Source organism: Heliangelus exortis, chromosome 1 (assembly GCF_036169615.1).
Source record: "Heliangelus exortis chromosome 1, bHelExo1.hap1, whole genome shotgun sequence".
Lineage (NCBI taxonomy): Eukaryota > Metazoa > Chordata > Aves > Apodiformes > Trochilidae > Heliangelus > Heliangelus exortis.
In genome coordinates, this window is record NC_092422.1 from 189,735,454 (window position 1) to 189,748,596 (window position 13,143).

At 41.3% G+C, this 13,143-nt stretch overlaps 1 protein-coding gene across 4 annotated transcripts in view; it reads left to right on the forward strand.

Annotated features, from left to right (window-relative positions):
- Positions 1–13,143, forward strand: part of GRM3 (glutamate metabotropic receptor 3) — a 104,056-nt gene that overhangs the window by 69,978 nt on the left and 20,935 nt on the right. For all 4 annotated transcript variants that reach the window (XM_071734056.1, XM_071734058.1, XM_071734057.1 and 1 more), the window contains one exon: positions 1,797–2,652. In XM_071734056.1, the coding sequence (XP_071590157.1) occupies positions 1,797–2,652 (856 nt within the window). The remainder of the gene's footprint in view (positions 1–1,796; positions 2,653–13,143) is intronic.

The following is a 13,143-nucleotide window of genomic DNA, read 5'->3' on the forward strand; positions in this document are numbered from 1 at the left end:
GGCAACAAAACAAACCTCTCAGGCCACCCCATTGCTTCAAAGCTGCTTGTTTGAATCACCACAATGGAAATTAGATCCCACATTTCTAGCAAAAGGCAGTATAATGCATGGTACCATCTAACAGGGTGGTCAGGGATGCATCAGCTTTCTTGAGGGGCAGTAACTTGTTCAGCCACAACACTTTCCAACAATGTTCCTATGCCATAAGCAAATCTGTAGGGCATTAGCCAAAGCTCTCTGTCAGGATACTCCTTTCAAGCAGTGTAGAATAGGACTTTGTTGTTATTTAAACAAAAATAAACCACCCTGAGTGGTTTAATTTAATGAAGATGTGTTTCAGCTCCCCAGACACAAGCACCTAGAGACCAGAGACACCAGTGCATCCTGCCTCCCCTTCCTATTGCCACAGAAGGACAGGAGATAAGGGTCCCTCTATGTTTGTCATTTCAGGTAGCTCAGAGGGCTGTGAAAGGCACTTTGCGTGCATGGTTAGACAGCAGAGTCTGACTCAGACAATAGGTTACACCAGTTTATACTGGGAGATGAACCACAGCGAGACTCTCATCCAGTGCCTGCACTAAAGAAAAGACAGATTTAAATCTATAAAATCTCAAGAGGTATGGATTGCAATTATAAAAAGTAATAATTGGTTTTTTTTTACTAGACAACCTATTTTGCTGAAATCTGAGCCTCTAAAATATTCCTTGTTCCAAAACATTTTTTCAAAACAGTCCTTTGCCTTTGAATTCTCACAGATGTAGCTTTTGGTCAACAAAATATTTGGGGGAAATGTGAACAGTTAATTGGTTGGGTAATATTTATTAAGTTTCCCTTAGGAATCTCAAGCAAACTATTCAATTTTCAAATGATTCTATCAGGCTGTACTCCAAAATCAGTTTTAAATTTAATTTACTAGACACAACTTCTATGCATGAAGAGCAGAACTCCAAAGTCTTCTCTTTGTCATTTAAGAAGAAATCACAGGGAAAAAAAGTCATAACCTTTCCTTTCTTTCCAGATATTATTGGGAGCTGCACTTCTATGAGATTAAGAGTAGATTTGAGAATATTTAAGCAGGGACACAGCAACATATGAAGAAACCCACAGAAAAACAGGAGTTTGGATGACACAAATCACAAAAGAAGGGCAATTAGAGATTATTAGAAGTTTCTATTATTTATGAAAAGCTATAGGTCAATCTGACATTTTACAGCACTGGAGGAGTACTAACATGGAACAAATATTCCCATCTCAAAAGGGCTGCAGTGAGAGCTGCTCAAAACAAAGAGTTTAGAAGGGTAAAAAGTTTGAATAAGTGAGGTCTGAAAGTTCTGTAAAAGGCCCATACATGTGTGTCTGCAATATTCCCTTAAAAGAGAAATTTATGTCTTACTGATGTATTTTGTTATCAAACACATTGAGTCTCAGAGAAGATGAATCACACTATGACCAGAAAAGGTATGCAGGTACCCAGACCTTCATAGGGAGCACAGGCTGAGACTGAAGTAGATTGCCCATTTGTGTCAAATTCTCTGTTGGTTTAAATAGACAAAAAAGCTCCACTATAATCCCAGTAGGACCCTGGTAATTAATGGGGAAACAAAACAGCTGTTCTGCATATAAAGAGAGCACTGCTCTCACCTGAGAGGTCATCAACATCCTCTACCAACACCCTCAATCTGTGATCGTCAGAACATCTAACAAAAAAAACAGTTCATGCGTTTCCCGAGATTTTTCTGTTCAGTTTTATAAACGTCAGCCTTTAAAAACGTGTTTTCTTCCCCTTTCCTTTCCAGGTGGCGAATTTGCTCAGGCTCTTCCAGATCCCCCAGATCAGCTACGCCTCCACCAGTGCCAAGCTGAGCGACAAATCCCGCTACGACTACTTCGCCCGGACCGTGCCCCCCGACTTCTACCAAGCCAAAGCCATGGCCGAAATCTTGCGGTACTTCAACTGGACCTACGTGTCAACCGTGGCTTCGGAAGGAGACTACGGGGAGACAGGGATTGAAGCCTTCGAGCAGGAAGCTCGCCTGCGCAACATCTGCATCGCCACCTCCGAGAAGGTGGGCAGGTCCAACATCAGGAAGTCCTACGATGGTGTCATCAGAGAGCTGCTCCAGAAACCCAACGCCAGGGTGGTGGTGCTCTTCATGCGAGGAGACGACTCCCGGGAGCTGATCGCGGCTGCCAACCGCTTCAACGTTTCCTTCACCTGGATTGCCAGCGACGGGTGGGGCGCTCAAGAGAGCATCGTCAAGGGCAACGAGCACATAGCTGCTGGGGCAATCACCTTGGAACTTGCTTCCCATCCTGTTAAAGAGTTCGACAGGTACTTCCAAAGCCTCAACCCCTACAGTAACAGGCGCAACCCCTGGTTCAAGGACTTCTGGGAGCAAAAATTCCAGTGTAACCTCCAGAACCGAAAACCACATAAAAAGGCTTGTGACAAGCACTTCACCATTAACAGTTCCAACTATGAGCAAGAATCCAAGATCATGTTTGTTGTGAATGCTGTGTATGCAATGGCCCATGCCTTGCACAAAATGCAGCGGACTCTGTGTCCAAACACCACCAAACTCTGTGATGCCATGAAGCATCTGGATGGCAGGAAGCTGTACAAAGATTATCTCCTGAAAGTAAACTTTACAGGTAATAACTTCTCTTTTGGTACATACAGAATATCACTGTTATTAATTAAATGTTCATTGGTCACAGTAAGAGCCAGATAAGTTTCCAGTAGCACCTATTATTGAAGTTCAGACCAGCATGGTACCCAGGCAAGGCCACTCCTGTCGCAGGAAGAGAGAAAGAAGAAGAGTGATGGGGAACATGGTGAGAACTCTAAAAAAAACAAAGCTTGGTGCTCCTCCTGTTTCCAGCAGAAGGAAGAGGTGGAGATGGCAACAGCTGGTCTTGGAAATGTTACCCACACCCCAATTTCTATTTCATTCACAGCCGGGTAGGCTTCATCTGGGCACGTCTGGAGGCCAATGGTCATTTCACCACCTGCTACATGAGGCAGTCACCCACTTTGTGCCAAGACTTGGCATTCTCTTCCTTGATTTTTAATTAATTTCCATAATAGCTGGACTGTGGCCAATGGCTAATGGTCTTGCAGTGGCAAAGCAATAAATCCTACCATGAAATCAGATCCGTATAAAATATTTAAATATGTGGGATAGCACGATTATTTATGTTACAGATCCTCAGGCTCAATGACAAAGTACAAAAAGCTAGATTAAAGATGAGCAGGAGGCTTGTGGAGAGAGAGTAGATGACCTGGCAATGATACCAGCAATCTTCATGGGCACTGGCTGCCCAGCACATGACATCTCTCTTTGCCATCACATATGACTGAGTTTAGGCTTATCATTAATATTACACCACAGCAAAACAAGATGCATCTCTGGGGCAAACAAGTTAAGAATAAAGCTTCACGTATTTTGGTTGTTCCATGTATGGATTTCTTCTGAAGCACCTAGGTTTAGCTTGTATTTCTATGTATCATTAAACTTATATCTCAGCTGGCTGAGTTGATAGTAAGGAAACATCATGCTGTACTTTGTAGGAGAATTAGCTCCAGGAGGAACTGAAGGATGAGTATGTGCATAATACAACATACTCGGTCCCAAGAGACCCTCAATATTGGTACAACATTAATAACACTGGAAACCATGTGAAACTGTCAGATTGGAGCTTGAACTTTTCCCTCCTTCAGAGATCTCAGCATTTTATTCAAACCATCTCTAGATACTACTGACTACATCCCTACAGCTTCTCCCAATGGAGGGGTCTATGGCTGGTGTGGCTAATACCCCAATTTCTTAGGTATGTGTAGAATTCCTCCCTGTCTCATTATGTAGAGACCCTTAGGACCCCTGGTCCCTCAGCATACCGGTAGCTGACTTGTTCAGAGCACAGCAGGGCTTTCTGCAGCCTCTGTACCTGGATTTCTTTACTATGGAAATAAAGGAGGGGCAGGTGGCACTGGTCACATTCTACATGTTAACACATTCCCCAAGTGTTAATTCAGGAGGACCAAGGAGCTTGGTTATGCTCTACTAACAAAGACACAGTCAAACAGAAAACATAATGCTCTCAGCAAGAGCAGCTGGGAGTTGAGATGCTTCAAAACCTTCATCTGAGCTGAAGCTGCATGCCTGCCCTGAGCAAGACAATGCTTGTGTTCATCGTGTCACTTGGTCACCCAAAGACTGCTGCATGTGTAAGGACAGTCAGGTGCTATGATGTATAGAGATGCACAGGCAATGCATACATCTCACATGTCATGCTGTAACTGCATTTGATGTATTTATTCATCTCATGTGTTCTAGGCAACAGCCTAGGGACAAAATGAATCATCCTTTTAGGCTTTAAACCTATGGAAAACAGGAACCATCACTTTTCTTCCTCCTCCACACAGTTCTTAAAACACCAAAACTATTTTCTCATTTGTCGAATCTCTTGTTCAAATAAAAAGTTTTTAGCAGCATAGCCCTTCCCAACGCTGTGTCCTGGCAGACTGATGACAAGGGACAGCAGAAGTGTGCAATGTGCTTCTGCTCCTGCCAAGGAGACACTTCAGGCAGCAACAGCCAACCCAAATTAGTAGGCAGTTTAGTAATTTAAACTTCGATTATTTTGAAACTTTTTCTGTCACTATGGGTATTTTCATGAGATTAAATTCATATACTCTTAATAGAGGCCAGTTTTAGCCTGTCAGGGGACAATATTAATTTCAGTATGATTCCTAATCATTTTATCATGCAAAGATTTTTTAAGCACTCAAGCATTTTTCCACCCAAGATTTAGATAGAAAGCTAAACTAACCGCAGTTTTTCACCAAAACTACAGGGGGAAAAAATTCATTTAGATACAGCCAGAAAATTTCATTTTTATTTTGACTGGCATATCTTTTATACTTTTTATGAATTGGGAGTGTAAGCTTCTCAAGTTGAGAAAAAAAATCTATACCTGTCATTTGCGAATTTTGAAAACAGAAGTCTCTTTTTGGAATCAAATTAATTTGCTTTAAAATCAACATGGAAGTCTTAGAAACCCTGTAGAGTTTTAGCTTCAGTAGATTTTATTTCCAATTTAAAACTTTAAAAAAATGAGTTGCTATTCAATGCCTTCATTCTGTCTGTATTTTTCCTAGCATACAGCATGATTTTCTCATCTCCTGTTTCTTTTTCCATTATAATGTGAATTCATGTTTTAATGTCAGTGATTTTTGAAAGCAGATCAGTGATTTTTATGTAGTGAGAGAATGAGCAAATCTCTAATGCCTTTTCAGAAAGGTCTGAAATTTTAATACATAGAAGCTATGTCTTTGATTTCCATGGGACCAAGAATTTGCCTTTGCTTCTTCTTGGTTGAAGAAAATGTCTGGGTATCTTGTTAACACAATTTCAGGCCCTTGCAGCATAGTACATTGGATCAGTGCTGCTCTCATATTTCCAGCTCCAAATTTGAGCACAGATACCCAGTGCAGAGACAGGATGGCAAGGAAGTTACCAGCCTGTCAGGGATACTGCAACCGAGTGATATTGGGAATTTTCTTACTTCTTTAGCCTAGGTTGTGATCCACACCCACTAAAAGGAGTCAGGAAAGAAACAGAGCAACAGATAACCATGTTCCACATACACAAACAGCTATTTAAGCAACATCTCCTCTGCTGAAAAGCATGGGTACAGATGAGCCCTGCCTGCACAAACCTGCAGCTTACCATAAAAAAACAAACACCAAGGACCCTAAATGTATTCTCCTAGCTTCCAAAAACAGGTGATGGTTCATTTCAAACACACCAGTAAAAAACAGGGTGGATTTATAGGACTGGTGTGGGAGTGGGTAGAAATTTACCCTACCCTCTTGAATTAGTTCTGGCTAAATTCTGATTACAGTTAATGGAGGGGATCAGCACTCAGAGGCTGCCATCCAGCCCACATGAGATATGATTTGCCCCTACATCTCTAGCTACTGAATACAGATTGGAGCATAGAGCAAATGAGATTTTGACTCCCCATCTAGCTGAAAGCCTGAAGTGTGGCTCTCAGGCACAGCAGTAATGGGATCTGTAGGGAGATACTCAGGAACCATCTAACAGCAGGCTTGGAATGAGGACAGGTAGGATTTGTGGCCTCTCATGCTGCTTCTGCCTCTGATATGCTCTGTGACAGGTATTTCATTATCTCAGGGGTCCTACTTATGTCTCCCTTTTCATTAAACTGAAATAACTCCACAAAACTGCAAAGTAGGATGAAGGCAGGATGAGATTTCATTCCTTATTGTCTGTGAGATACACCGAGCACATAATTTTCTTTCAAGCCAGTAAGATGTATGTGACAAATGTCGTGATATTCCAAATACTTTCAGTAAGAGAAAAAAGATGCCTGTGCCTGATTCCCACGTCCAGCAGGAACATCTGAGAATGCAAAGCCCAGCCCCTAGACAAACACACCCACTCCATCTCAGTGCTTGCTTGGTTTTTCAAAGAGATATAGGCTGGTTTATCTTCTTGATCTTCGTGTGCTCTGTGTTCCCTCCTGAGGGTACAGGTGCAGCACTTGATGTGATGAAGATGATAAAGAGATGCTGGTTCAAGAGGCTCTTAGCTTGTATTACCAGAACAAAGAAGTGCAGAACAAAAGCAAAGGTCTCCATGGGAGAGTGAACAGAGTAAACTCAACTTCTCACCATCACACGGACATTGTTTGGTGGAGGGCAGCATGAGGGGGAGACTCTCTGAGGGCTATGAGTCTTGGGACAAACCCCAACTGAGTCAGAGCTCCACATATTCAGAAGCCTCCCTTCTTCTGGATGATGGAGCAATCAGCTCCTGCTAACTGATTTAGAACCTTTAAGACACTGGGATGAAAGGGAAAAGCAGAGTTATCACTGCCCACAGGGGCTATTGCAAGCCTTACAACATTTGACACAGGCCAGGACAGTGGAATTTATCATGGATGGTGTGAAAGGGGTGTCCATCCCTTGGGATAAAGTGGCAGGGTCCTGCACAGCTGTGCCACACATGTTGCTAACTGGTCCTCCTGGGCATTGGGCTCCAGGTTGGCTGAGGGAGAGGAAGGGGCAACAAAGACATTCAAGGGCCAACTTTGGCCCATGGCAACTGAGATGGTTATATAGGATCATAGCCTTGTCACCTAAGGGCATGGGACTGGGCTCCAGCTTTCCCCACACCACTGTTAGCAGGGCTGATGGTATTGCAGGACCAAGTCTGCTGTGACTCTGGCACAGGAGTGTGTGGGCAGAAGGAAGTTGAATTTTGGGATGGATGTATGTCCACCCCTTATCTGAAGCTTCCTGAATCTCCACAGTAAAAGGCAGGAGGAATTTGACTAAAGCATTAACCCTGGGAATTAGATCATTTAAAAATTTTGGCAACTCATTTTTAGAGCACTCAGTGTCCTGCCTCACCTTATTCCACAGTTACAAGAAACACTGTTATGCCCCTCCCTATATTAAATTCAGAAATCCAGCTCTTCCATAGCAAACCTATATCATAAAATCTAACTTACCCCAGGCCAAATCCGTTCCTAACAACTAATCAAAATGAGAAAAGTATTGCAAGTAAGGTTTCATTTTTCCCCCTTACATTCGCTGGACTTTATGACAAAACTTTTATTCCTACCTAAGTTTCTGTGGGGTTTACTTTCTTTGTTTTCTTCCTCCCCACTCTGCCCCTGTCAACACCCAAATAATATGAAGCCAAAACACAAACTCTCTTCCTCATTTACTCTCATGTTCTGTGGTGGGAACAGACTTTTATGAACCATTTATGTGGTGACTCTTCCACTCACGTAGGAAAGAGATTAAAAGTCAAGGTCTGCAAGAGGCAGAAGTGACCTCATTGCAGCCCACAGCAGCATTGCTTAGTCCCTGCTCTGGGATTTAGCCATAAATATTTCCTGTCAAGAATCCACTCCAAAGGTCAGTGTCCTACCAGGCCTGAAAGGAGCAGAGACCAATAAATGATGGATCTGCAGATTACAAATGCAGAAACTTGAAAGGCCAGGTATAAATTTACAGCAGGGAGCACCCATCAGTAGACATCCAGACATCCAGACTAAAGCTGGAGGTCATATCCCAGGTTCTAAAGCAGATGACCCTCCCACCCAAAGAGATCCCGTTCATTGGGTCAGATTCCCTTCTTCTCCAGCACTCAGGCAGTCAACTGTGAGGTCCTCCTGCCCCACACTGTGTTGCTTATTTGTAAAATTTGTCAGATAAAGGTAAAACTTTCATAGGCAGAAGGTATCTAATACCTGGATAATCATGCCAGTCTTAGAAGTGTAGTTCATGATGGATTTGTGGCAAATGAAGCCAAGGAAAACATGATATTAATTTAAAATATACATTAATAAGGTGTCTAGGATTTATAGAGAGACTTCACAGTATTTTCCCATATTTCTCTCTATATTAGAGCTCCATTGGTACATACAGACAGAGCTGTAGCAAACTGACAGCCTGCTCAGCCTGCTTTTCCTGCTGACCTCTTACATTTTCTCCTTCCTCCAGCTGCCTCTTTGGAGACCTAACTGCTGATGCCAATGTGCAGTTCCTTTTCTTTGGGCAAACTTACTCCTCCAAGGGGTTCCTGGACAGAAATCTCTGTTTAGCCCTTCCTGAAGTTTTTCATATGTGTATATATTCATACCTTTTAAAATTTGTTTATATACATGCATATTTTCACATATATATATTTAATTGTATATATTAAAGTCTCATAATATACAGAATCATACAGCTAAAGAATGAATCAGGGCCCTCAGGAGCTCTCTAACCCAATCTGCTTCAAGACCAAACCAACTTGCTCAGGGCTGTACAAATGTAAACTGGCTGGAATTCAAATACTATGGAACCTTTTCATCCTCATGTTTAGGTTTGAGGTATCACAATGGCAAATCTGTCTCAGTTGTGCATACTGTGCACAACTAAAGCTGGGAACTTGGGCTGGCAGCAGGACACAGACATTGACATCTCTAGGGTACAGTTTCCAAATAGAATTTTCATTAAGAGTTCTCTTGCCATGATGGGGGGTCAGTGACCTACCTGTTAATGGTGTCTGTTACCTTGCTAGAGACCATCATAAAATCCTGCTTATTCATGTTTCTGTTTGGTGCTAATTAACACTAACAGGCCTGAATGAGCAGGAGCAGAGGTCGAATTTTGTTCTTACCTCTTGAGATAAGCTCCAGCAGCAGAGGCCAAGGTGTGTTGGACCATTGCTTTCCAGATAACTTGAGTGTAAGATATTTCTGGCTGCTGCCACCAGTGCCACCATTGCTTGCTGCCACCCCTCTTCTGCCTGTCCTGGACACTGTGCTCCCCTGGGTAAACAGACAGGAAATGTAGTGATAAAGGAACACAGAACAGCAACAACTTTTCTTCATAGTCCTCAGGAAGACTCTGGAAGTAGCCTTTGGCCCTTACCCATCTGGGTACCATTCCTGGAAAATTGGAAGAAACAACAGTCCAGCAATGACCTCAAAATTATTCTAGCAGCATATGTGAGTGGAGGTGCTTTGACATCCCTAAGACAGCAAATAGCTCTCCATCTTCATTTCCTCTGCTTGAATATTTATACAACCCACCACTTCAGCTGAGCTATGAAAAACTGAACACAGTTGTCTGTGGCTCATATATAACTTATAATCAGCTGCTTTGGTCATATGAATAACAGGGCCTTTAGGCATCTTATAAATCTCTAGATTGCACAGTGCCTGTGAGGATGAGATTAGGCATCCTGTGTTTACAGAAACACACATGACTGAAAAGCTGAACAATTATTTTCTTTCAGCTCACATATTTGAGAGACAGAAGGCTTGGTAACCTAATTTCTCTAAATCACAGACTTCTGCCTGCTGCTTTTTTTATAATAATCATTATTTCATCTTTTGTTTCACTGGCAAATGTCATGTGAATCCCAAACACCAAGAGTCTGCACAGTCAAAGTGCTCACAGGAGCAGGAAGATTCATACAGCAGTTTTATCCCCAAGCTGTGCACACTCACTTTTCCAATCCCAGTGGTCTCTACAACATGAGGACAAATCAGGACATACCATGGGATTGTATTCTTATTCTTCATACAAATGTCCCTGTGAGAGATATCTACATGTAAGAGAAATGATGCCAGGTCTGCCTCTTCCTCCTTGTGACCTGGAAGAACAAGAGGTGTGAGAAAAGAATTTAGTCAAAGATTCCTATCCCTTACATTTGAGCATCTAATTTAGCTCTGAAAAGCCAAAGAAAGGACCAAATTCTGCTCTATTATTCCTAGAGCACTTCAGCACTTCCAGAAATAATCTGCACTGGTCTTGTATGGTGAGGTGTTATTTTAGGGGCTGAAAAGGCAGAGGTTGTGCTCAGAACATGACCACAGCAGTGTTATGATGACCAGGAAGGACAAGAACATGAGAAGCAGATTGCAAAGGGACACACTGGGGCAGTGGGAACATCCTGAGAAAATAAATTACTATTTTGAATAATCCAAGTGTGTCCTGGACTTCCAGTGAGTCTCCAAGAAAATGAGTTTCAAAAGATTATGAAGGAAACTACTGAAAGTTACAGGGCCAGATGTCTAATCCCAGAAATAGCACTGTTATTTTTTACCAGACCTCTATTTCTGTTGTCAGCCAATAATTATGCTAGAAAAGCAGAACTGACAACATAGTCTGTAAAAAAGTATCTGTTCTCTTGAAAAAAAAAAATCACTACATTCCTAGAAGACATGTTTTTTTTTCACCCAGCAGAGCACAGTGCCAAGGTATTCCCAGTAATGAAGTGGAATGTGGTACCAAAGCAGTGCAAATGCATTAACATGACCCTAACCTTCTGTCCATCCTGGTGCTGCAATCTTGATCAATCAGATCTTAATCTGAATCCTACATCACTTCCATGTGGTTTATTTCCAGGCAAACCTGCCAGGAACTGGCTGGTGCACCTGTACATGTTAAACTGAACCCAGATGAAAATGAGAGTACATTTCAGCTTTATGCAAAGGCTGAACTATTCCCTTCAAGTTTGTCTCTGCCCATTCCCGACTCAAAAAGAACTAGATGAGTGGAAAACATGTTTCTCTCTCTCAAAGGGAGAAAGGAATTCAGCCCAAGCTCAAAACATCACCCTGTGTACATTTTACCCAAGTACACACAATCTTTGGGTAAATGATCAAAAATGTAAATGTTGTAAGTCTTTGTGTTGTAAGTCAAAGCAATGCCTGAAAGGATTTGCAGAACCTATTACAAATTCATCTTTTGTATTAATTAATATTATTATTAATAATAGCAACATTAATATATTAACAATATGAGCTATTAATATAATTACGTTTATATTGATTATTCCTATTAATGCAAGACTTAGTGAGGATTTCTACTAAAAAATCACTTAGGCTAGTAGAAGAAATCTAACTTCTAAAAGAGAATTCAAGAAGCAACTGGCTCCGTGCTTTCTTGGAGCAGAAACTTTTTAGGAATGAGTACTTTTCCCAAACTCACCTACACAATCCACACAATGGCAACTGGATGGACCTGGGAGACAAATGTGTTAAATAAAGGGTGGCTTTCTTTCAAACCCCCATTTGCTAGAGCTGTGTTTCTAAACACCTTTAAAAGCATATCAGAGATTATATACTTTGGCATCACTGCAATATTTATGGCTATTTTGTTAGCAGCTACAGAATATAATGTAAAAAGTTTTTTCACTGCTGTTGTCTGGGTGAGTCATTTCCTTTTGTTTCCTTCTTCCTGCCATGAAAGTGTAATTTGTCTGAGGATATAACCAGTGAACACAAAGAATACTAAAATTCTTCAAGGCAGGGGAAAGGACACACATATTCATTCACTGGGGTATCAGACACAGAGACACTTCTAACACAGGAAGACTACAAAATCCAAGCTGTATCATGGTTCAGTCACAAGAGTGATCCTTTGATTTGCTTCCTCATCCTTTGCTCCAGCCATGGAGCAATAAATCAACATCAGCTCACCTGCTTTCTATTGGGATGTAAAGGAGGGGTTCTGCTCTAACCCAGAAATTAAATCATCTCCAAATATAAGTCCTTAAACTTGAGGCTTGTAAACCATAAAATACTTACTGAGATCATTGACAGCAATTCTGTGCTCTCAGTTTTATCTTTTCTTCTTGAGAGAAGAAGACCTTGCAAGAATTAGTAGGACATGCATGTTGTAGGATAATGCACGTCAATGAACACTGATGATGCTGAGAGGGAGGATGTGCTGCCTTTGTAGTTGCTGTGTGATATGCATGAATTAGCTTTAAAAGCCAGGAATTCTTGTCCTTCATCTCACTATCTTTTTACTTGTTAATTTTACTATCTTTTTTACTTATACTGTTGTGAGTAGCCTGGTTTGGCTTCTCAATTGGCTGACTTAGCTTTTGGTCATTCATGAGATAGACTCTACTTATTGACTTAACCTGGCATTTTAGTAGATGTGCAATTTAAGCCATGTCATTAGTATCTAAAAATCAGTAAAAAGAAAACCCAAACTCAAGCTTTTAAAAAGGGAGATGAGTCAAATTTAATGTGTCTGGAGAGCTTTGCTTAAAGCTTTAGTTTGATGATTTCTTCATCAGTGGTCAAACTTCAAGCCAACCAGATTTCATATCTTCTCTGACACAACCCACTTTGTAGTCTAGTAACTGGGGAACTGCCAGTGGAGGAGGCTACCAGTTGTCAGGATAAGACACTCTAACTAGCCTTAGGTTAAAGAAATACAGGCCACTTGTTTCTTGTACACAAATGTTTCATTTATATTCACAGAGAAAACAGAACCACTCCAGAATCTGACACTATAACATGTGTGAAACCTTTACATTTCCATCTGAGCTTCAGATCTTCTTTGCCTTCCACCAACATTATGTCAGATGTACCAAATATTATAACTGAGCAGGATATGTCTGAACATAAAGGTTCCTCTGTGTTTCACTGTAGCATTGTTTCTTTATTCCAGCTCTGAAGCATCCCACAACTCCTTTTTTTTTTCCACAAAATGTTCGCTGAATTTGAGTGTCAGTTATCTGAAAAAGATACTCTCCTTAGAATTTGCTACTTATGGTTTTATTTGCCTAGTAGAAATACAATTTCATTTTTCAA